At 59.2% G+C, this 23262-nt stretch overlaps 4 protein-coding genes across 6 annotated transcripts; 1 reads left to right on the top strand and 3 right to left on the bottom strand.

Annotated features, from left to right (window-relative positions):
• Window positions 1–2065, bottom strand: LOC115602678 (natural killer cell receptor 2B4-like). Its single transcript, XM_030474026.1, has 4 exons — window positions 1920–2065; window positions 929–1249; window positions 580–858; window positions 1–313 (listed from the first exon to the last, which is right to left on the bottom strand). Exons 1-4 carry the CDS (start codon window positions 2035–2037, stop codon window positions 165–167), a joined length of 867 nt encoding a protein of 288 aa, XP_030329886.1. The 5' UTR covers window positions 2038–2065; the 3' UTR covers window positions 1–164.
• Window positions 2066–2346: 281 nt separating this feature from the next.
• LOC115602662 (natural killer cell receptor 2B4-like) lies at window positions 2347–6934 on the top strand. Of its 2 annotated transcripts, none has more exons than XM_030474004.1 (9): window positions 2347–2531; window positions 4312–4632; window positions 4703–4981; window positions 5248–5367; window positions 5814–5878; window positions 5993–6058; window positions 6192–6257; window positions 6338–6397; window positions 6721–6934. In XM_030474004.1, exons 1-9 carry the CDS (start codon window positions 2441–2443, stop codon window positions 6787–6789), a joined length of 1137 nt encoding a protein of 378 aa, XP_030329864.1. In that variant the 5' UTR covers window positions 2347–2440; the 3' UTR covers window positions 6790–6934. The 2 variants fall into 2 exon arrangements, with proteins under 2 accessions (XP_030329864.1, XP_030329863.1); XM_030474003.1 differs by having other exon boundaries at window positions 6498–6804.
• A 6023-nt stretch (window positions 6935–12957) lies between these two features.
• Window positions 12958–17946, bottom strand: CTSS (cathepsin S). Of its 2 annotated transcripts, none has more exons than XM_030474018.1 (8): window positions 17712–17946; window positions 16916–17119; window positions 16595–16717; window positions 15928–16077; window positions 15629–15853; window positions 14485–14650; window positions 13938–14040; window positions 12958–13446 (listed from the first exon to the last, which is right to left on the bottom strand). In XM_030474018.1, exons 2-8 carry the CDS (start codon window positions 17039–17041, stop codon window positions 13347–13349), a joined length of 993 nt encoding a protein of 330 aa, XP_030329878.1. In that variant the 5' UTR covers window positions 17042–17119; window positions 17712–17946; the 3' UTR covers window positions 12958–13346. The 2 variants fall into 2 exon arrangements, with proteins under 2 accessions (XP_030329878.1, XP_030329879.1); XM_030474019.1 differs by having other exon boundaries at window positions 16916–17124; window positions 17716–17912.
• A 406-nt stretch (window positions 17947–18352) lies between these two features.
• CTSK (cathepsin K) lies at window positions 18353–21216 on the bottom strand. The gene is made up of 8 exons (XM_030474017.1): window positions 21067–21216; window positions 20296–20437; window positions 20062–20184; window positions 19810–19965; window positions 19510–19728; window positions 19258–19423; window positions 19077–19182; window positions 18353–18986 (listed from the first exon to the last, which is right to left on the bottom strand). Exons 2-8 carry the CDS (start codon window positions 20416–20418, stop codon window positions 18887–18889), a joined length of 993 nt encoding a protein of 330 aa, XP_030329877.1. The 5' UTR covers window positions 20419–20437; window positions 21067–21216; the 3' UTR covers window positions 18353–18886.
• Window positions 21217–23262: the final 2046 nt, after the last annotated feature.

Here is a 23262-nt window from a genome sequence, read left to right as displayed (position 1 = left end):
TGAGGGGAAGAAGAGTATATTTTCCTTTGATCCATGCTTAGGCGGGTTAACAGCTCTCCATGGCTTAAAGCAGCTCATTTCTTGGGGTGTTTGAGGCTGGAGCTGATGCACAAAGTGGAGCAGGGGCTGGTGGCTGCTTTGCAGGCTCCTACTTTGGGGGGATCCTACCCAGCAGACGAAGAGCCAGGCACACCGCAGGGATGGGATCCCTGCTGCCAGATGAGGATATGTGTGACGGCCACGGCTGCGACCAGGCTGCCCAGCACCAGCAGACAGAGCAGCCCCTTCATTCTGCAGTAGTACCTCGAAGCGCCTGCAGAGAGAGACGTTCACAATAATGATCATGGAATCCTGGAATTGTTTGTGTTGGAAGGGACCTTAAAGCTCATCTAAAGCCACAGGCAGGGACACCTTCCGCTAGAGCAGGTTGCTCCAAGCCCCTGTGTCCAACCTGGCCTTGAGCACTGCCAGGGATGGGGCAGCCACAGCTTCTCCGGGCACCGTGTGCCAGGGTCCCACCACCATCATTTTGGAACTGGAGGAGCACAAAACCCTCCCCAAAAGTTCCATCCCACGAACCTGCGGCCGCGGCGCGACAAGCTGCCGAGATGCTGGTGTTGGCCGTGCTCCAGCTCGCCGGGTTGCTCACGTTGCAGCCGCACACCGTGGGGTCGGCATCCGCATGGACCTGCCGGTGCAGCCGGGGCCACGGCTCCGGTGCTCCCGCAGCATCCCCGGTGCAGGACCAGCTGTAGGAGACGGGGCCGGCGCCGGGCGCGGTGCAGAGCAGCGAGAGGTTGCACCAGCCCCGCTCCTGGTGCAGGACTCGTGTCTCCAGATGGGGGGGCTGAAGGGGCTCTGCGGGGATGGACACGGTGAGAGGGGACCGGGGACACGGGACACAGCGGGATGAGACCCGGCCACTCACCCCACACCGACACGCTGAAGCACCGGGTGATGACACCACCGGATGGGTGCTCAAACTCTGCCTCGTAATGCCCAGCGTCGGCTGCGTGAACCGGGCTGATCCGCAGGGAAAGGGGCTCCTCCTGGAAAACTGCTCTCCCGGAGAAAGAACCCTTGGGGACAGAGGCAGATTTATTCCTCTCAGCCATCAGGATCAGCTGGAAGGACCCTGCACTCGGTCCCATTCTCCATTTGACTCTTGCCCATTCCCTCATGGGCTTCTTTGGCAGCAGCTCCAGCGTTCCATTGGCAGACACGGCTTGTTCCCAGCACTCCGGGGGTCCTAAAGCAGAGAGGGGTGAGCACGGGACTGGGAGATGCTCTGTGGCTCAGAGGGGGCACAGCTCCTTTTTGTCCATCCCCATGGATCTGGGGCTCACAGCCTCTCGCATCCTGTGCCTTCAGCCCTGCCATGGGGGAGGCCAAGCAGAGGTTGGGAAACTGCTTTCAGTTCCTCCCCTGGCATTCTGAGCCTGCACTTATGTTCTGCTGAGGAGGAGACACTCTGTGCTCCTGAGGGGTATTTTCTCCCTATATACGTTTATCACTTAAGGCTTATAGAAAGAGAATCCCATTTCCAAAGGCAGCAACCTGCCCTGGGCCTCCTACAAGCCAAACCCTCATGAATTTTCCCTAGATGTGCAATACTTAAAAGAAAAAAGGCCATTTTTTAACCAGAATTCCTTCTTTAAGCTCCAGTTGAAGCCAGACTGAGCTTTACTGCCCTTCCAAAAGGGTTTTTCCCTTTCAGCTTCCATCTGTAGGGGTTTGATTTCTCACTCAACAACCCAAGTGACTGCTCTGATCCCATGACAAGCCATTTGCCTGCAAGCAGCATGTGAAATAAACCCCAGCCAGCCCCAAGAGCAGGTTCTCAAGGTAATTCCCAGCCCCACACGGGCACAGAGGCTGGACACAACTTGTTGCACCTCCTGCGGCAGGGCCACACTTACCTTGGGCTCCGCAGGAGAAGAAGAGGGAGATGAGAAGGAGAAGGGTGAGATGCTCCATGGGTATCCCAGGGAAAGGCGGGAATCGGGGCCCTGGCTCTGCATCCGTTGCCCCCCACATCTACTGGCAGCCTCCTGGCTCCTTGATCCCCAGTCTGACCCCTGCAGAAGGCTGAACCCTGCTCCTCTGCCCTGTGGTCAGGGCGCAGGACACGTCCGCATGCCACAAACTGCTTCTCCTCCCGATGTGAGATGCAAAGAGAAAGCAAAACCCCCTCAAACCCCACCTTCCTCTGAGGTTTGCAGCCTCCGAGCCCTGCAACCGGGCTTGCAGCATGACCTGCCCCGCCGCGGGGAGCCGGTACCCCGACACCGCCCCCCCCCGAGGGCTGGGCTGGGGGCGACAGCGCAAGGGCATCACCCAGAGGCGGAGAGTGCGGAGGAACCGCGGGGCGAGGAAGTAGCCGCAGGACGGACGCCGGCTCCGGGGGGTTTCACACCGGCTGCTCCGGAGCCGCACGGAGATGCTCCAACACGGGGGGCACCGGCGCGGGGGTCCCTGGTGCCCGCTGGCGCTGCTGGTCTTGGCGCCGCTGGTCACGGTCAGTAACGGAGGTGAGGAGGGGGCGCGGTGCTGGGCTGGGTGGGAAGCGGGGGGCTCGGTTGGGTGCAGGGGGAGGCTGGTGGTGGGTGAGCACAGGATGGGTGCCGGCATGGGGAGCTCTGGCTGCTGCCTGCACAGGGGATGGGTGCCGGGGAAAGGCTGGTTGTGCCGCTGCACTCGGGGTCCCTGCGGAGACACAGAGGGTCTGGGTGGGAAGTTTTGGCTGTTCCCTGTGTCCCATCCTGCCCGGAGCAGATAGAGCCGGGAGGGCTCTCGTGCGGTGCCGGTCCCTCTGCAGCCAGTGCTGCTGCACTTGGGGCTCATCCGAAAGAGGTCACTTCCCTGTCGGAGCAGCACCCATAACCCGAGCCCAGACGTGGCTTTTCCTGTACCCAGAAATGCAGCTTTACAGCAGCTCCCAGTGCCTAAAGGGGCTACAGGAAACCTGGAGAGGGGCTTTGGACAAGGGCCTGTAGGGACAGGCCAAGGGGAATGGCTTTAACCTGCCAGAGGGGAGATTGGGATGAGCTCTGAGGCAGAAGCTCTTCCCTGTGAGGGTGGTGGGACACTGAAGTGAATTGAATGGAGAAGCTGTGGCTGCCCCATCCCTGGCAGCGTTCAAGGCCAGGTTGGACACAGGGGCTTGGAGCAACCTGCTCTAGTGGAAGGTGTCCCTGCCTGTGGCTTTACATGAGCTTTAAGGTCCCTCCCAACCCAAACCATTCCAGGATTCAAGTCCAGGGGGGCTCTCTCTGCTCAGAGCTGCACCAGATGGGGTGTTGCAGAGCCTGCAGCAGCCTGGGCTCAGCTGAGCTGCAGAACCTGCCCACAGCAGGTTAAACCACGCAGCGTGGTTAGACCTGCAGCGCACTGACCCTGCGGTCAGGGTCACACTTGCACCTCCAGGCTGCATTTCCCCTGTTCTGCACACCCACTGCTCCATCACCACGGGCTGAGGGAAGGAAGGTGCCCTCCCACCTTTCTTGCAGCACTAGGTGCCTGCAAAACAGTGGTAAGCAATGATCCTGGTGTCCTGGAGGCCCTTTAGTACCTGGTGTGGTGGGGAGGGTCCCTTTGTCACCAGCTGCAGGTCCTGAATGGGAACTGGTCAATAATGGCTGCTCCTGAGCCTGCTCCTTTCTTTCCCTGGGGAGGATGCTTCTATGTTTGACTGCTCCAGTCTCTTGTATTCCTGGATCTGCTGGGCACAGGGATGTCCCATCTGCATCCTGGGGCTGGTGAGGGCAGACATCCTCCTGCCTGTGCCTTTGCAAAGCTGGGGCTGCTGGGGGTCTGCTGGCCATGCTCTCCAACATGGCTCAGTGTTCACACCGAGCATGGAGGCAAAACCCTGCTCAGGGCTGGGTGGGCTGAAACCAAGCTCCTGGGGGCTGATGCTTGGCTCCATGCTTGTGCTGCAGCCCCAGCGCTGCCCTGACCACAGGGAGGAAGCCACAAGGCTCTGGGGTGTTCATTCCTTTCAGGGGCTTTTTGTGTCTTGCCTCTGCTGGAGCTGTTGACATCCGGGGCTGCAAGCACAGCAACTCATGAGAGAAAGGGTCCAGCAGGCAACATTCCTGCTGCTGCCCAGGCTGGATCTGCGAGGAAGGAGCTGGGGGACAAAAGAACAACCAGATGCTGTGGCCAGAGGGTCTGCAACCACCCCTGCTCAGGGCAGGGCAAAGGGTGTTGGAGGAGCAGGGTGCAGGCAGACACAACCAGCTTGGGATGGGCAGGGAAAGGGGAAGCCTGAGTTGGGGATGGTGATGGGCTCGCCTCTTTCATCTTTAGGACCCCCGGAGTGCTGGGAACAAGCCGTGTCTGCCAATGGAACGCTGGAGCTGCTGCCAAAGAAACCCATGAGGGAATGGGCAAGAGTCAAATGGAGAGTGGGACCGGGTGCAGAGTCCTACCAGCTGATCCTGATGGCTCGAAGGAATAAATCTGCCTCTGTCCCCAAGGGTTCTTTCTCCGGGAGAGCAGTTTTCCAGGAGGAGCCCCTTTCCCTGCGGATCAGCCCGGTCCACGCAGCCGACGCTGGGCATTATGAGGCAGAGTTTGAGGACCCATCCGGTGTTGTCATCACCCGGTGCTTCAGCGTGTCGGTGTGGGGTGAGTGGCCGGGTCTCATCCCGCTGTGTCCCGTGTCCCCGGTCCCCTCTCACCGTGTCCATCCCCGCAGAGCCCCTTCAGCCCCCCCATCTGGAGACACGAGTCCTGCACCAGGAGCGGGGCTGGTGCAACCTCTCGCTGCTCTGCACCGCGCCCGGCGCCGGCCCCGTCTCCTACAGCTGGTCCTGCACCGGGGATGCTGCGGGAGCACCGGAGCCGTGGCCCCGGCTGCACCGGCAGGTCCATGCGGATGCCGACCCCACGGTGTGCGGCTGCAACGTGAGCAACCCGGCGAGCTGGAGCACGGCCAACACCAGCATCTCGGCAGCTTGTCGCGCCGCGGCCGCAGGTACTTTGGCCTCAGCTCCAAGCAACCAGGGGTTAAGGGATGCATAGTCCTGTCTTGGAGCCACTGTGGGTTCCAAGAGGACATCCCACTGGTGCCAAGGGCTGCTCCGCTTCCCCTCCTGGGGAAGGAAGCGTGACAACCAAGCGTGAGTGATGTACCCACATTGAGGTTTCCTGGCCGGGTCTGTCCTCTGTGGTGATGGAGACTGTTTAGAAATGGTTTGAGTCTCATCAGAGCTTCCCCCTTCTCCTCTCCTTCTTCCCCAGGGCTTTCCAGCCTCATTCCAGGCTGGGCAGTGGCAGTGGCTGTGCTGGCCCTGGCCATCTCCATAGCGCTTGTCATCACCTTCTGCTGGCGGAGGAAGCGAGGAAAGGATCCCCCAGCAGGTTTGTCCCTGTGCTCGTGGCACAGGCAGATGTGGGGTTGTGGCTGGGCAGCTCCTGGATGCTGTCCTGGATGCTCCCCATGCTCTCCGTGCTGGCCCTGGGGTTCTTCCTCCTCCTGAGGCTACGGGATAAGCCACTGGGTGCTGTCAGACCACGAAGCCCTCACCCATCCCTGCTGATGGTGGGTGTCCCAGGCTGGTGCGAGGATGATGCATCCCAGCAGCACAAACCTGGAGACCTCATCCCATGGGGTCCAGAGGACTGGGTGTGGATATATACTTTATTCCAAGCTGCAACATCCCTTCTCTGCCTGATGCCAACATAGGAAAACCTCCCAGCACCCAAGGGACCTCTTTCTCCCTCTGCTTTGCTCATTGAGGGCTGATCCCCCCCCAAACAGGGGCTCTAACACTCAGTGTCTCACTCTGACCCTTCCAACTCCACAGGACACATTGAGCCGACATTGACTGTCTACGAGGAGGTGGGAAAAGCCCAAACAGGCCGAGACCCTGTGAGTGCTGGGGTATCCCTGGGTGTCCCCTCCTGGAGGGATGGGACCTCTGCTTGGACATGTGTCACCCTGGGTAGCACCCTTTAACCAGCCTGGGGTCGCTTTCACCCCTAGAGTGCAACTCGTGATGAGGCCACCTTGGGAGAAAACACCATCTATGCTGTCATCTCCAAAACACAGGTAGGGTCAGCCCTGTGCTGGGGGGGCACTTGAGCTGCCCATGAGCTGGATTCATTCATCTCAGCTGCCAAGACCACCCCTTTTTGCCCAAACGTTGCTGTTGTTTGTGCATTTGCACTGTGCCTCCCTGCAGGGACCCAGTCTCCCTCGGGAGCCCGAAAGCAGAACCATTTACTCCAGGCTCCAGCCCAGCAGGAAGGTGAGGTTGCCCTGAGCCCATCACCCAGTGCTGGCTTCATCCTGCTGCACCTAATGGCAGGTTCTCGCTCTGCTCCACAGTCTCCTTCTCTCAGGAGGAAGAGGCTGGACCCAGCTTTGATTTCCACGGCCTATGTAGAGGTAACAGGCACCGGACATGGGAAGATGAGCCCTGGGGATCTCCAGAGCTCATCAGCTCTTTGAGGCTGGGGTGGGCTAAACCCAACCCTTGTCCTTGCAGGCTACGGGGTGCTCTAAACGCCCCCCATTGCAGACCTTGCCCCTGCCTCCAACCAGCCACCACCTCTCCTAGAGCCCCAGCAAGACCTTCCCTTCCCCAATGGGCTTCTCCTGGAGCACCCAGAGACCTCCAGCACCCACCGGGATCCCACCCAGCAAAGCCAGGAGCTCCCTCGGGATGGGAACAATCCAACATGGGTTCAAACCCCGTCTGTGCCTTGCAGGCTCTTGTGATGGGAAGACTCAGTGATGGAAACCTGTCTTTGGAGGAAATGGAAGTGAAATTGGGCTGATGCATCATGGGGGAAGAGGATACGTGTGATGTAGACGTGCTTAGTTCCAGCATGTGATCTGGTGGGGTTTTTAGGCCTTGACAGGTTTGATACACCTCAGGAATGTATTTTTAGGTGTCGATACAAGCTGAGCTGCATGAGGCAATGGTGGTGCTTGTCTAATTAGCTTCAGTGGCTATTTATAGCCCCAGATGTACCTTGGGCGCAGGGAGGAAGTGGGAATTGCCTTGTTTGTGGCTCAGAAGTGATTGGAAGCTTGTGTGGAGGGGAACACTGCAGAGCTGCAGTGAGCTGGGTAGGGGAGAGGTGGCCCTGGGCATCAGTGCCTGCACTGGGCATGGCTCTGGCTGCCCCACAGCGAGCTCAGGCTGGAGATACTGCCCCATCCCTTCCCATGGTCCATCCTAAGTTTTCCCATGCTCCTATACAAGTGGCCCTGGGAGAAGGAGGTGGAGGAAGAGAGGCTCCGGCTTCAAAGCTCTTCCAAAGGCAAGATCAAGGGATGAAAACTCAATGTGGCACTTTGATGGTGGCCCCTCAACGCTCCCCTCCCACCCAAGACCTGGGATCACAACAGCTTCATGGCTGCTCCCTGAGGAATGAGCAGTAACTGGGATCCAACAGGGGGTTGGAACTGGAGGAGCTTTAAGGTCTCTTCCAACTCAAACCATTCCATGATGATTCCATCTTGCTCTGTACCGGCCTCCCCTCTGCAGTGCAGTCAGCACTGATGGAGAAGTGACAGCAGGGCCTGTGGGTGGCTCAATCCAGTGGGAGATGTTCAGGCACGATGGAGGGGATGAAAACCCCCCAGCGCGGGCACTGGGGGTGCAGTTACAGCCCTTGTGGCTAAAGCAAGAGCCACATCTCAGCCCCTTTGCATCCCGGAACACCAGCTCCCTGCGCTCCGGATGAGCAGAAGCATCTGAAGGCGACAGCGGGGAGTCCGGGGGCTGCTGCCTCCCCCAGCACGGCTCCATCACCGTGCTCTAATTCATGCTAATGACCTGCTTTTGCATACGGGAGATAATTTGCAGCTCCCTGCAAGTGCTGAGGCAGCACTTTGCTCCCTGCCAGGGAAGTTTGCTTCCCATCAGCGCGCTGCAGTGGGGTGCGGGATAAGCTCGGTGCCGGAGCAGCATCCTCACGTGGCTGCTGTCGCGCTCGCACTAACATCTCCTGGGATGACATTGGATCTCCTTCCCGATGGATGGGGGCTGCTAAAGATGAAGTTAAACTGGGTCAGGGCTCAGTGGGTGCCACTGTTGCCCTTTGTTCCCGGTAGTGTCAGTCCCGGTGCTCCTTGCTCATGGCAGGGATGGGGAGTGGGAAGATGCCAACGGCCATGGGGGCTCCGCTGCTCCCTGCATCCCTGGGCTGGTGCACAACAAAGGAAGGATTCAGGCCTTCATTAAATCCTTTGTTTTAAGCATCTGCCCTGGTTGAGGCCAGCAGCAGTGTGCTTGGGCTGCAGCACATGCTGTAGCATCCAGAAGTCATCCCTCCCATCCCCTTCCCACCTGAACTGTGGTCACGGGGATGCCCCAAACTGATTCAGGTGGTCCCTGCTCAGGGGAGGTTTTCAGCTCTAGTTTGCATTACGCACATGGGATTCATTCCAGTGCTACAAGAAACCTGGAGAGGGGCTTTGGACAAGGGATGCAGGGACAGGACAAGGGGAATGCCTTTAACCTGCCAGAGGGGAGATTGAGATGAGCTCTGAGGCAGAAGCTCTTCCCTGTGAGGGTGCTGAGGCGCTGGCACAGGGTGCCCAGAGAAGCTGTGGCTGCCCCATCCCTGGCAGTGTTCAAGGCCAGGTTGGACACAGGGGCTTGGAGCAACCTGCTCTAGTGGAAGGTGTCCCTGCCCTGGGCAGGGGGTTGGGGCTGGATGAGCTTTAAGGTCCCTTTAACACAAACGATTCCATGATTCCATGAAACACAGCACCTTTCCCCACAGTTTCAGTGGAGCTTGTGCTGGCCAAGGGGCTCCATTGTAAAATCAGTGGCTTCTGTGCAAGGAGAGCTGAGAAGCACCCAGGCAAAGCAAGGGTGTATTGCCATAGGGGTGGCACTGTTCTGAAGCTTTCCATGAGTAGGTGATGCTCAGCACCAGGTTTCTATCCTGGCACCTCTGGCTTGGGAGCAGGGGGTGGACGTTTGCGCTCTGAGAGCCGTTGTCCAGGACACCCTTGTGATCTCATAGAGGGGCAGTACGCAGATGGAGTTATAGGTAGAAAAGCAAGGGCAGATTGACATGTTGGTGGCACCTTCCAGAGCTCTCCATGCATAGGTGATGCTCAGCACCAGCTTTTAGACCTGGAACATCAGGCGTGCGAGCAGGGGTTGGAAGTTCGCGCTCTGAGCCGTTGTCCAGGACCCTCAAGAGCGCTCAACAGAGGGTGAGTACACAGATGGAGTTTTAGGTTGCAAAGTGAGAGTGGATTTCATGTTGGTGGAACCGTTCTGGAGCTCTCCATGTGTAGAAGATGCCCAGCACCAGCTTTTAGTCCTGGCACCTTAGATGTTGGAGCAGGAGCTGGACATTCACACTCTGCAAGACGCGCTCCAGGACACCCGAGAGCACTCAACAGAGGGGCAGCATAAAGGTGCTGGTTTAGGTGGCAAAGCAAGGGCATATTGCCATATTGGTGGCACTGTTCTGAAGCTTTCTGTGAGTAGGTGATGCTCAGCACCAGGTTTCTATCCTGGCACCTCTGGTTTGGGAGCATGGGCTGGATGTTTGCACCCTGTGAGCTGTTGTTCAGGACACCCTTGTGATCTCGTAGAGAGGCGGTACGCAGATGGAGTTATAGGTGGCAAAGTGAGGGCAGATTGTCATGATGGTGGCACTGTTCTGGAGCTCTCCATGCAGCAGCTTTCTGTCCCGGCACTTCAGCTGTGGGAGCAGGGGCCGGATGTTCACACTCTGGGAGCCGTGCTCCAGGACACCCGGTGCTCTCAACAGAGGGGTGGTACTCTGATGGAGTTTTAGATGGCAAAGCAAGGATGGATCTCCATGCTGGTGGCACTGTTATGGAGCTCACCATGTGCAGGTGATGCCCAGGAAAATCTTCCTGTGCTGGCACCTTTGGTGTAGGAGCAGGGCCTGGATGTTTGCACTTAGCAATTTGGTTTGTAGGCTGCTTGAGAGTGCTATCCTGAGCGCAGTACACAGATGGAGTTTAAGGTGGCAAAGCAAAGGTTGATTGCCACATTGGTGGCACTTTTCTGGAGGTCACCATGTGTAGATGATGCCTAGCAGCAGTTTTCTGTCCTGGCACCTTAGGTTTAGGAGCAGGAGCTGCGCATTTGCACTTAGGGAGCTGTTTTCTCAGGCACCTGAGAGTGCATTCTATACAGGCAGTACGCAGATGGACTTTGATGTGACTAAGGAAGGGCACATTGCCACGTTGGTGGCATTGTTCTGGAGGTCACCATGCGTACGTGGTGCCCAGCACCAGGTTTTTTGTCCTGGCCCTTTAGGCTTAGGAGCAGGGCTGAACGTTTGCACTCAGTGAGCTGGTTTGTGGGCTGCCTGAGAGCGCTGCCCTGAGCCCTGCGTCTGCTGGGGTCTGACGGGGTGCAGTGAGCCCCCCGGGGCTGGGCTGGTGCTGGGGCTGCGGGAGCAGCCTGGACCGAGCCAGCTCCTCGCTGCTGTGTCGTCCCATGCTCACCATCCCCAAGGAGCCGCCGTGGGCTGTGCCCCGGCCCCGGCACACGGCGCTCCAGGACCCTGCTGCGGGATCCCCGGCACCGCGCCGAGGAGCTGCTGGACCGGGGACACGCGGGGCCGCGGATCTGGTGCTGCAGAACGGTTCCTGTTGTTTATGTGTCTGGGGAGATGCGGGTGATGTGATGTGGGAGCGAGGCGGGGGCGCGCTGAGCCCTCTCCAGGGGATGTAGCCGGGCTCGGTCCTTCCTGGGAGCAGAGAATGCATTTCCACGCTGCGCACGCACAGCCGGGTCCGTTCTGCAGCGGCACCAGCGCCGGCTACGCAAAGCCCCGCCGGGAGCCCGGAGCCTCGGGGCGTCCGTCGGGGCCGGGGCTGACCCCGGCTTTGCTGCTCGGGGCGCTCCGTACGGGGTCATTGCCCGGAACCGTTGCCCGGGCTGAGGCGAGGGGCGGTGATGGGTCCCGGTGAAAGGTCCCGGGGAGAAGCCGCTCCCCAGAGCCACGGGCGGGGTTAAACGGGCAGAGAGGAGCGGCGCTGGTGGGAGCGGGCGTGGAACCGGCGTTGCCGGGGCTATGGCTGAACATTGCCCCCCAGCTCCGCGTGTTCTGCCCGGGGAGGAGGGAAGGCAGGAAGAGACGCGCCGCCGCGGACGGAGCCGGCGGCTGGGGGTGACGGGGCTGCGGGGACGCCGTGGCACAAGGGACGAGCGGGCGGGCGGGCGGTAGGACCCGGGGCGGTCCCGGCGGGCGGGGCGGGGCCTGTGAGATTAGGGGCGGGGCGATGGTGGCTTACATCTATAAAAGGAGAGGGAGGGGGGAGGCATGTCTGTAATAGGAGAGGGTGGGGCGAGGCGGGGCGCGGGTCCAGCGGCTCTTCGGCGCGGGGCGGGCCGGCTCCCGGGGCATGAAGCGCGGAGGGTCGGAGCCCGGCGCCCTCGGCCGAGCCTCCCCCGCCGGTCCCCGGCCCCTTCCCGAGCGGTTTGGGGCTCGGGCGGGCGCTGCGGCTCAGCAGAGCCGGGCCCGAGAGCGGGGACCGGCCCCCGTCGGTGCTGCGGAGCCGGGACGTGGCTGCCGGGGGGCTCCGCGCCCCTCTCCCCGAAAGAGGGAGCCCTTTCCTATCGCTATTTCCTTACGACAGTAAGTGCTTTGTTCAGATAAATAAGCAATAAACCTCTTTGATGAGCAGCGTTTGGCCTCGTTTGTGCCTTAATCTCACTCTATTTTAACAAAGAATCTCCCCGGTTTGGGTCCTCCCGGACCACACTGAGAGCAACGGGTGGTGGGGCTTCAAACACTGGGATACACAGAGAGCAAAGGCCACCTGGTTGGTCAACACGAGGGGATCTGCCGACAGGGATGAACTTGTACGTGCTGTAGAGGGGTGGTGCTGTTCCTGTGGTGCACATAAAGGATGTGCTGGGGAAGACAGTTTGGGTTATTCCTGCTTCAAGTAAAGGCAAACCCACTCATGGGGTTGCTTTTGCTCAGGGACCTGGATATACTTGGTGGGTAATGTTGGAAGATGGGGAAGTCCAATGTGTACCTCAAGGCGATTTAATTTTGGGGGAAAACAGCCAATGAACTCAATTATAAGCTGTTTCCTGCTATATAACACTTCTATAATCCATCAGCTGGAACAGGCAAATCACAGGCTCAGGCCTTCAAGTGCTGGTGGGAAGCTCAGATCTGGGCTCAGCCGGAGCCTGGAAGCATCTCCAGCCCTGCAGACACACAAAGGGGTGAAGATCTTGTCTTCTTATTGGCCAGAACTCCCCCTTGTGCTGGGGCTGTGCCCCCAGAGCAGTTTGAGGTGAGGGGTTCAGGAGACACAAAGAGCCCCAATAGTTGGGGGTGGCAGGAGACGTGACTGATGCCAAAAGCTTCCAGGCCTGGAGCTGTGCCCAGGGGTCCCTGTGTGCCCCAGGCTCTGCTCTGGGCTTGGGTGAAAGGTTTTAGAGGGTTCCAAGACCAAAACAGGGGTCCCAGAGGGAGTAAGAGGCAGATGGAGCCCTCTGGGGCATAAGGAAAGCCTGAGGCTGGGGGAACTCCACAGCATGAGGGTGGTAGAGGGACAAAAGGAAGCGTGGGGCTGTTTTATAGCCTTTAGGGAGCACAGAAATGTAAAGGAAAAGGGTCATTGAAGGTTTGATGTGGAAACCTTCCTCCTTCTGAGCTGGATTTGCCATCCCTGTTGGAAACCAGGGCTGTGTTTGGGGCTGGGTTGAGCTGCTGGCAGCTGAAGTGCCAGTGAGAGCAGTTATAGTTCAATATCATCATCATCATCACAAGGACTTACACCCACAAGACCATGGCTATCAGCTACTTCATCTCCCCATGCTCCTCGTCCATCATGCCCCATTCCCAAATCATAACCACCATTTAGGAGTGAAACATCACTTGTGGAGAGGGGTCCTTATGATGGGGAGCAGTGCCAGATGAGAATTCCAGCTGGAATTCCACCCATTCCTGCCTCCAGAGACCAGATATCGGGGGTTGAACAGCAAAAGTGATCTTTTATTTCTCAAAGAACATCTGCAATTGCATCAGCATCACCCAGAGAGGGAATGATTCCAGTGTCATTGTACCCGGTGCTGAACCGGAGGGAGGAAAGCAGCGTCTCCATTGCAGGTGATCCCTGCTTGGGCTGTGGGTACCACAATTCTGCTCTGAAACCCCAAAACAACCCCACTTTTCCCCCCAAAAGAAGCCACCAAGTGCCTGTAACTCACATCCCAACATCCTCCCATGCAAAGGCTCCCTCCCAGCCTGCAACAGGCTGGTTGCTGCCCACAGAGGCACAAAGTGGTTCTTGGGGTCGGTTGCTCCAGGCCGGGGGATGTCCTGGGGTAGATCCTGAGGTGGATCCCTCAGGAATGCCGTGTCTAGATGAGGGGATAGGAGGCGTAGCTGGCGATCCCGCAGTGGTTCTTGCGGTTCCTTGCCATGCGGATGTAGCCCTCGTCTCCGAAGCGCACGCCCCAGCTGGAGGGGACAGGAACCAAAGGGACACGAGGAACATTAATGCCCTTCCCTGTGAGTGAAGCAGCAGCTTCATCCTCATCCCAACGGGAAAGGGTTTCCAGCAACCGCCTCCCAGGGTTCCTCATCCCGTACTGGGGTTGGATGATCTCCAGATCCCTTCAACCCCAATGGTTCTGTGTTACGTTACATCAACACTCGCCAGCATAAAGGGAGCTTAAGGTGGGTGTAAAGTGTATTTGAAATGCATTTAAATACATTTAAATGCTTCTGGGGTGACATAAAGGTGCTCCCGAACATGATTTAAGGACTCAGAGCAACTTCCAGCTCTGTAAGAACCCCCGTTGCACCCAGCTCCCTCCCATCTATATAGACATTGGTCAGTGTGAAGTTGTGAGGGTGTTGGGTCGAGCAGTGGAAGGTGAGTGAGGAGAAGATATTCCCTACAGGTAGTGAGGATGTAGATAACAAGTGAAGGCTGGTTGTGTCCTTACCTGTTTTTCACGAGCCAGTAATCCTTTTCATCCAGGGTGCCGTAGCCGACGATGAGCACCCCGTGGTTCACCTCCTGTGAGCACTGGGGGTCATCGTACACCCCTGGAGCAAAAGAAGGTTGGAGGCACATCATCAGCCCACAAGACCTCATCCTTGAGGCAAAGTCAACCTTCACTCTAGTGCTGCTGCCTCGGGCTTTGTCGTATTGATGAGTCCAACTGGGAATTAAGCTCCAGCTTCATAGAATCATGGAATGGTTTGGGTTGGAAGGGACCTTAAAGCTCATCCAGCTCCAACCCCCTGCCACGGGCAGGGACACCTTCCACTAGAGCAGGTTGCTCCAAGCCCCTGTGTCCAGCCTGGTCTCTAGCACTGCCAGGGATGGGGCAGCCACAGCTTCTCCCTTCAACCCATTCCAGTGTTCCACCACCCTCACATGGAAGAACTTCTGCCTCAGATGCAGGACCTTGCCAAATCCCACCCCATTTCAGAAGCTTTACGTGCAGAAAAGGCCGTGAAGAAGATCTCCAGGGTAACAGGACGTACCTGATTTGTACAAGAAGAAGGTGGGCTGGGTGGCATCAATGGCAACAGAGACTGGTCCAACATTGGCCACAGCATCTTTGAGAGCTTCTTCGTCAGCATGGGGCAGCTCGACGTACTTGGAGCAAGTGGCAGCTCGTGCAGAAGCGTTGTATTGGCAGGTCCCGTTCTGGGAGGAACAAGAGGGAGTTGAGGAGCATGAGGAACCCACCAGGAATATCTCAGGCGCGTGTTTTCCACCAGCTCCCTTCTACCTTCTACCCCGTTCCTCACTTTTCTTTGACCACCATTGCTCCATCCGCAAGTCTATGGAAAAGATGGCTGGAAAGACGTGAAGGGACCATCTTGTCCACCTCAATTCCCCACAGCAACAGCAGCCAAACCACTGCAACACAATTCTCTGCCTCTGTTCTAGAAAGGTCTGATGACTCTTCGTACTTCCCTAGAGACACTGTTCTCGCTTCCTCCTCCTTCTCATCTAACCTACATTTCTCATGATGTAAACGAAGCCCAGGGCTTCTCATCCTCCTCTGGACAGAAGGAACAGCATTTTGGGGTCTCTGAAGCTGCCTTATGCATGTTTGAAGCCTTTTATTCCACTTTCTTTCTTGGACTGGGCCACTGGTTCCATAGGCCATGGGTTTGAGGCACCAGGTCATTTCAGGGCACCCCTTGTCTCTGGCCAGCAAGACCCTCAGCATTAGGATCTTTGTTTTCTTCTACCTCTTGTCTTAGGACCTCTTATCTGTTAGAGGCAACTATTAAAGAACATCATCACCCTGCAGAGGATGGATTAATGCAGAGAGCTTGAGAGCAGGACCAAGCGTTCCTGTCCCATTTCCCCTCCCCTATAACGTGTTGCCCAATCATTTACGTAGGACAGAAAGAAACATGTAGAAATTCTGGCTCCAGGTCCAGTCATTCACCTGGGAGGCAAAACAAAGAGTCCAAAGGTCCCTTTCCTGCGTTTGAAAGGGCTGAGAAGATGAGGTGAGGTTGGTAGAAACCAAGATAGAAGGAGGTATATGGGTGAGGAGGAAGGTGTCTGCAGGGGGGTGAATGGGTGAGTGGCCTCGTTGTCCCACGCTGGATTCCTGCAGGTTCCACAGGGAAGGTTGGGATTGGAGGGCCTGGCTCTGGCGCCTACCTCAGCCTTGTAGGGGTAGGACTCCTCCGAGTCAATCCCGTTGTTGTCGATGATGTACTGGAAGGCGTTGGTCATGAACCCGCCGCTGCAGCCCCAGTTCCCGTACGACACGGAGCAGTCCACGAGGTTCTGGGTGCTCAGAGACACCAACGTCCCCGTCTTCAGCTTCACCTGCGCCTCGAGCGCTCCCACGGCGCTGAAGGCCCAGCACGACCCACAGGCACCCTGCGGGAGCCCCGGAGATGCTCAGACCCTGCTCGGGGACCAGGGCACGAAGGGGCACAGGGGGAGCTTCAAACCTGGTTCTTCACATTCGTGACACATCCCTTCTCCCTCCAATCCACCGTGTCCGGGAGCTGGCTGCTGGGCTGCAGGCGGGATGCGGAGATGCGTCGGGATCTGGGAGTGATGCTGAGCCCAGTTAACAAAGCTGCCACCTCCTTGTTGGTCTGGTGGGAGGGAAAACACCGGTTCATGACCTTATCTCCCTATACACTGGCTGTGCTGGAGGTGGAGGGGGGTTTCCTTCAACGTCTGAGCTTGTGCAGCCCTTGGCTCTCTGTTTTTCACGTTGACTTTCTACCCGTTCATTGGAAAGAGCAAGAAGAAGAACACACAAAGCTCAACTCCAGCATCCCTACAAGCTGGGATGTGTCGCTACACACCACCACAACCTCAGCACGTTGAAGAGGGATGAGTTGCACATAGATATAATGACCAGGACTAGGTCTGAGCACCCCAAAGGCTGCACTGAGGAGTTATTTCCTCACAGCACGTTGCCTCACACTGGTAGGCTGAGCACAGGAATGTCAGAGCAGTTTGTCCATGGCTGCTGGAAGAGCCCACAAGAAGATGGGCTGAGGAGCGCTGTTGGGTGGTTTCCTACCCCAAACCCATGTTAAATCACCCTCACAGGGAATGAGAGACCAAGACAAGCCCAATCCCAGCAGCGCGGCCGGTACCTACCATGTCCCCCAGGTGGTTCATGCCCAGCGTGTAGGAGTGCAGCCCCAGGGAGTGCTCCAGGTTGTGCAGTGTCACCAGGCGCAGGTTCCTCTCCCACGTCGTGCGTCGATCCCATTCCTCCTTCTGGAATCAAACCCAGCCCCACGATGGGCAGCGGCGGCCCCCGCAGCCATTGCACCCACTTCATCCCTCTAAAGGGTGCGTGTGTCAAACCAGCCCCAGGATCCAGCTCTCCTCCCCGCTGGGTGATGCCATGACTGGTCGTGGCGGAGCAGCACCCACCACATCAGCACCCTGAGCCACCCACCAGCACATCCCTACCTCGTGGCGATACTCCTTGCCATAGGTCTTCTTCCAGAGCTGCCAGTGCCAGTCCAGCGCAGGGTCGTGGTGCCCCAGTGCCACCGCAAGCGTGGCCAGGAAGGCGATGGGAGGCAGCAGCTTCATCCCGCTCCAATGGGACCGGGCAGCCGGAGCGACACGGCACAAGGGCCGGGAGCAGAGGGCTCGGAGCCGGGCTTGACCCTTGGTGACAAATCCGGTTGGGTAAGAGGCAGGAGGTGATGACATCCCTGACCTCGGCTCCCTGGCGTGTCCTTCACGGGGTTTCTACACCGGGTGATGCCACCAGCTCCTGCCCTGTGTGCCCAGAGGAGCTCCCCGCAGCCTGTCCCACTGGTACCCCCAACCCCTGTGAGGTGGGAAGGGGAATCCCATCCTGGACTCACTGCCTGCAAGGGGAGAAGTTGGCTGGACCCGAGCCCTAAGGACACCGACGCGCAGGGACACATCCAGACATGAACCTCATCTCCAGGTTCCACCCTGCTGAGAAACCCTCCCCGAAGGGTTTTCGCACCGCCCGGGCAAGAGGCTGTTCTGTCAAACCTGGCGTTCGAGCGCCTTAAAAAAGCAAACCAGAACCTCCTATTTTCACCCATCCAGTGCCCAGCAGCTCCTGCGGATGAGCCACCACCTGCAAACTCTATCCAGAGAGGGCTTGGGGGAGATCAGAGCTAAAATGGAGCCAGAGTCAACATCAAAACATTCTCCTGCAGTTTTACTTCCTCAAAGCTCTGTCCTCCCCAAGGGGTGTTAAAGCCAAAAGCACCCAACGTACCTGAAAAGGCTTCTCTTGGTGGTGGGCACTGACCTGCAGCTCCCCGGCAGCGTGCGTGTGTGGGGCAGGGGGACAGTGGGGACAGAGCAGTGTCCCCACTGCCGGGATATCCGTGGCCTCGGAGTCTGCTCAGCAGACAAATCATGATCCAGGAAGTGAGGAAATGCTCTGATTTCATTTTCACTTAGTGCGAGCTGCGCTGGCCAAGGCCCTCATGGGCTCAGCTGGAGCAGGACCCATGGTACCATCAGGAAACAATGGCGCATGAGGGGTTCTTTCCAGCACCCCCAGATTAGCGGCAGGGCTCCCATGTGGCTCTCTCTCATGTAGCTTATGGAGGGACAGGAGCACGGCTCCCACTCTGCTGATATGTGCACTTTTGGGACTTGATGCTGAGTTGAGAGACAGGATGAGCTCAAGCACAGGAGCCTTGCTCAGTGTGAACAGGGTAGAAGACCTGAGCTCCCACCTTGCTATTGGTATGAAAGGGGTAGACCTCAGCTCCCGCGTTGCTACTGGTGTTAATGGGGTAGACCTGAGCTCCCGCCTTGCTATTGGTGTTAATGGGGTAGACCTGAGCTCCCGCCTTGCTACTGGTGTGAATGGGGTAGACATGAGCTCCTGCCCTACCACCACTGTGTTGAAAGGAGCCCCCAACAGCATCTTCTCTCTCCACCCCAGTGCCAGCCATGTTTTACCATCAGCTCCTGCCCCTTTCGGAAAGGGGAAGGACTTTGCCACCACTCCAGCCCCTTCCCACCATGGGGCCAGCGCAGCAGGACACAGCCCAAGAGTTTATTCCCAGCAGTGTTTATTGAAAAATAAAGTCCTATAATTCCCTGCAGCCCCCCCTGGGATGCAGGGTGCAGGGGGACAGTGCTCTCCACAGGGATGCTCCATTCCCAGAGGAACAGGGCCTGTTTGCACAAGCAGCTCCGGGTGGATCAGACTCTCTGGAGCCGGCCCTGAGTGTCTGTGGCCACAGGAGGACAGAACCCGGCACAGCAAAGGAGCTGGGGGGAGCTCATCCCACCTTCCATCTGGAGCTGGGACCTCTCTCGTTTCTTGGGGAAGATTTCTCATGGAAAGATAATAGATTCCCCCCGGAGCAACGTCAGCGTCAGAGACTGGGAGGAAAGAGGGTGAGGTGGGAAGCGGGGAGGGCAGGAGGGAGCTCACATCCTGGGGAAGCTGGCGAGGTTGGCGACGCCGCAGGCGTTGTTCATGTTGCGCGCCAGGAGCACGTAGCCCTTGTTGCCCCACTCCTCGCCCCAGCTATGGGGAGAAAAGGCAGAGCCTGAGCCACTGGTAGAGCCAGCAGCAGAGCCCGACCCGGTGCCAAACAGCCCCAGTGCCCTGTTGTACCTGTTCTTGATGATCCAGTGCTTGGTGCCCTTCTGCGTGCCATAGCCCACCGCCAGCACCGCGTGGTTGATGTTCTGAGCATTGCAGCTCTCGTCGTAGTACACGCCTGGGGGACAGGAGAGACGGTCACAGACTGGACAAAGCACCCGCCGTGCCTCAGTTTCCCTGAGCTGCCCCTCACCGCGGCTGTAGAACTGGAAGGAGGGCAGGCTGGCGTCGATGCCCACCGAGACGGGGCCGATCCTGGCCACTGCCCTCTTCAAAGCCTTCTCGTTCCCCTCAGGGATCTCCCGGTAGCCGCGGCACTTGGCCGCCTTCCCGGTGGGGCTGTACATGCAGCTCTCGTCCTGCGGGGAGCAGCAGGGTCAAGGGGAGGCGAAGGAGCAGCTGGAGGGGAGCAGATGGAGCCCTTGCCCCTGCCCCAGCCCCAGACCTGGCCGATGTAAGGGTAGGCGTCCTCGGAGTCGATGCCGCGGTTCTGCCGCACGTACTCGAAGGCGTTGGTCATGTACCCGCCGCCGCAGCCGTCGTTGTTGGCCACACAATCCACCAGGTTCTGGGGGCTGAGGGACAGCAGCTTCCCCGTCCTGCGCTTCAGCTGCCCCTCCAGGGCACCCACCGAGCTGAACGCCCAGCACGAGCCGCACTGGCCCTATGGGAACACGATGGGTGACATCGGGGTGATGCCGGGGTGACACCCAGCTCCAGGCACCCCCGGGAGCACCCCATTTACCTGGTTCTTGACTGGGGTCACGTAACCTTTCCTCCTCCAGTCCACGGCCGCCGGGGCTCTCTCGGTCCAGTCGGGGACATAGAGCGTCTCGTTGCGACGTGGACGGCCACGGGGCACCTTCAACCCCGTCATTGTCCTCACCACCTCCTCGCTGGTCTGGGGAAGGAGCCCGGGGGGGATGAGCGCAGCCCCCTGGATGTGCCCAGGCCCCTCTGTCCCACCCCATTGCTGTCCCATACCCGTGACACTCACCATGTCACCCAAGTGGTTCATGGCCAGCTCGAAGGTGTGGACACCCAACGCGTGCTCCAGGTTGTGGGTGTTGATGTATTTGAGGTTCTTCTCCCAGATCAGCCTCCGCGACACCTCGTCCGCCTGCACCATGGGGTGAGATGGAGCTGGGTGAAGGGGTCCTGCCCGTGTCCTGCCCCCCCAGCCATGGGGAAGCCCCAGGGCCACCAGCCCCATGGGGCCATCACTTCCCACCTTGCCGTTGTACTGCTTGCGGTAGGTTTTCTTCCATAGGTCCCACTGGGTGTCCAGCGCCCGCTCGGGGTGTACCTGGGCCACCGCAGGGACCAGCAGGGCCAGCAGCGTGGGCCACCACATCCTGGGAACGAGCCGAGCACTGCAAATGGGGACAGAGACTGAGCTGGGGGGGTGGGACAGGGCCCTGTGCCCATGACCACTATACAGGACTAGGACCCTGCGTCCATCCCACTTCCAGGCCCTGGGGGACCCCATTCCCACCCTGCCAAGGGCCAGGGGTAGCCCAGGACCCCACATCCAGCAGCAGCAGGTTTGGGCCAGGCCCCCCCCGCCCATCCTGGGGCCCCCGGGGCAGCGCTGGCCGGGAGCAGCATCACATGAGCCGTGACTCCTGGCTCCTGCTCCCGACGCCGGCGCCTCTCCAGTGGCCCCGAGGCGCAGGGAAACCGAATGTGGGGGGCACAGAGGAGGGGGTGCAATGGGGGGGCAATGGGAGGACCCCCAGGCCCCATCCACCCCCCCGGCTTTACCCCCTCACCCCACTTCCTCACCAGACCCCCAGGGCAGGGACCCGCAGCCCCGCTCGATGCTCCGTGCCTCAGTTTCCCCTTTGGCACCTCTCACGTCCCATTGCTGCCCCATAGGACCCCATTTCACACCCTCATTCCCACTGGGGACCATTTCCCTAGGGAAAAGCCACCCAAGCTCCCCGGCGAGGCCTCACTGGGGGTCTCCCACCCTCCCTCCACCGAAGGGCCCCTCTCTTACCCCAGCACGGTGCTGTTGGGGGTCGGTGCAGCCGGGACGGGGATATGGGCGCTGCGGCCGCGGCTCTTTTATGCTCCTGGATTGAGGAAGTTCAAGAGGCAGCTGGAAAGTTTTGGGAGCTGCTCCAGGGCTGGAGGGAAGGAGGAGACCGGGAAGGGGGGGATCCAGCTGCGGCTCCCTCCCGGCTTCACGTGATGCTGAGTCAGCCCCAGCTCGGGGGCTGGTGTCTCTGGATCCTGCCCCAGCGATGTCCTGCCCTAAGGACACCTCCGTGTCCCAAAGTCCTGTCCCAGGGGCCGCCCGTATTCCCAGGAGACCCACACTGCTTCCCAAGGGGAGCTGAGCACCCACTTGCTTTGGGACAAGCACTACACAGCAGGATGAGACCCTCCTCAGTGGCTTGGGGTTGCTGTGTGACATCTGGAGCAGGGGACAGGACCTCATCTCTGCCCCCAACGTCCCCAGGCCACGGCTGTGCCCCACTAGGGCAAAACTCAGCCACTGGTGCCCGGTTTGGGGGGGACCCACCAGGTTTAGCCCCGACCCCAGCAGCAGCACAGGGGGAAGCGGGACCAGACGGTGCTTTCTGCGGTGACGGGCGCCTCGTCACGAGGCTCCTGCCTGGGACGAGCAGAAAACCTTGGTCATGGCCTGGTGGCATCAGTCCCGTCACAGCGGGGACATCCCCATCCCCATCACCCCCCATGGGTGCGGGGACGGGCTGTGCCGGGGCACAAGGGGCAGAGGGAAGGGGATGGGAGAAGCACCAAGGATGGAGCCAGCCCTTAAAGTGTCCCCATGTCACCGCAGGGGTCCCCAGGGCAGGGACCTGCACCCAGGCACCAGCTCCCCCTGCCCACAGCGGGGCTGAGTCAGGCTCCGGGGTGAGCTCATCGCTCTGAGCACGGGGCCCTGACGTGGCCGAGTGTGACCGAGGGGTGAGGACACCCATGGGGACACAGCACCCACAGCGGGGACAGGGCAGGGGCAGCAGAGCGGTTCAGGGGGCCCTGCTCCAGGTGGATGAGGCCAAAGATAGCTGAGAGGTGGGAATAAGGTGAGGGATGACGAGGGGCACTGACTGTATCCCCTCTCCAGGGGAAGCATGGAACGGGTTGGAAGGACCTTAAAGCTCATGTAAAGCCACGGGCAGGGACACCTTCCACTAGAGCAGGTTGCTCCAAGCCCCTGTGTCCAACCTGGCCTTGAACACTGCCAGGGATGGGGCAGCCACAGCTTCTCTGGGCACCCTGTGCCAGCGCCTCAGCACCCTCACAGGGAAGAACTTCCCTCTCTCCAACGTGAACTTCCCCCGTTTCAGTTTGAACCCATCACCCCTTGTCCTATCGCTCCAGTCCCTAATGAAGGTCCCTCTCCAGCATCCTTGTAGCCCCCTTCAGACCCTGGAAGCTGCTCTGGGGTCTCCACATGGCTTCTCTTCTCCAGCCCCAACACCCATCCTCCAAGCCAGAGCCCACAGGGGCTGTGACACGCTCCAGCCCACAACTGCAAGTACCTGAGGGAGAAGGGAGGGAGCACCCAGGGAGGGAGCACCCAGGGGTCCCTCCTGGCCCTGCTGCCCGAGTGTCGCTGCCAGGTGAAGGATGGGGGTTCAGGATAAGCCGTGGCCCAGGGAGGGAGGAGGCAGGAATGAGCTTTGCAAAGGGCAAAGACCTTGTTGTAAAACCTCTGCCCCACTGAACTATCGCCAAGTGCTGCAGCAAGAGGGAGCCCTGGGCCCGGAACAGGGCCCCCAGGAGGAGGAAGAGGAGGTTCCGCTGCCCTGGGCAGAGCTTGGGCTGAAGGACATCACTGCAGAGAGCACCAAAGGCCACCTCCTGCAGGGCTTGAGTGCGCTAGAAACGGGAACATTCCTCCTCCCTGCGCAGGCGAGGGCTGCTCCATCCTGCATCCCAGCGGGAAGGGCTCCCACGTTCAGCAGGGCACAGCTCGGCCCAGGTGGGAGCACCCGGGATGGGTAACACCTTGCTACTTCCCAACCAGATCCCTCCAAGCCTGGGATAACTCCATAGCCTGGCACTGGGATGGGGCAGGCAACAAGAGGTCCATGGTGTTACTGCTGGTAGCAGATTCCCTGGATAAAAGGCCAGGGAGGGGGGAAACACAGGAGGTTCCCACCTTTCCATGGCTACAGTTGGAAGCGGGGTTGGAAATGAGGAAAAAAACCAACTTCCC

This window comes from Strigops habroptila, chromosome 22, assembly GCF_004027225.2.
Source record: "Strigops habroptila isolate Jane chromosome 22, bStrHab1.2.pri, whole genome shotgun sequence".
Lineage (NCBI taxonomy): Eukaryota > Metazoa > Chordata > Aves > Psittaciformes > Psittacidae > Strigops > Strigops habroptila.
This window is presented reverse-complemented; position numbering and strand designations above follow the sequence as displayed.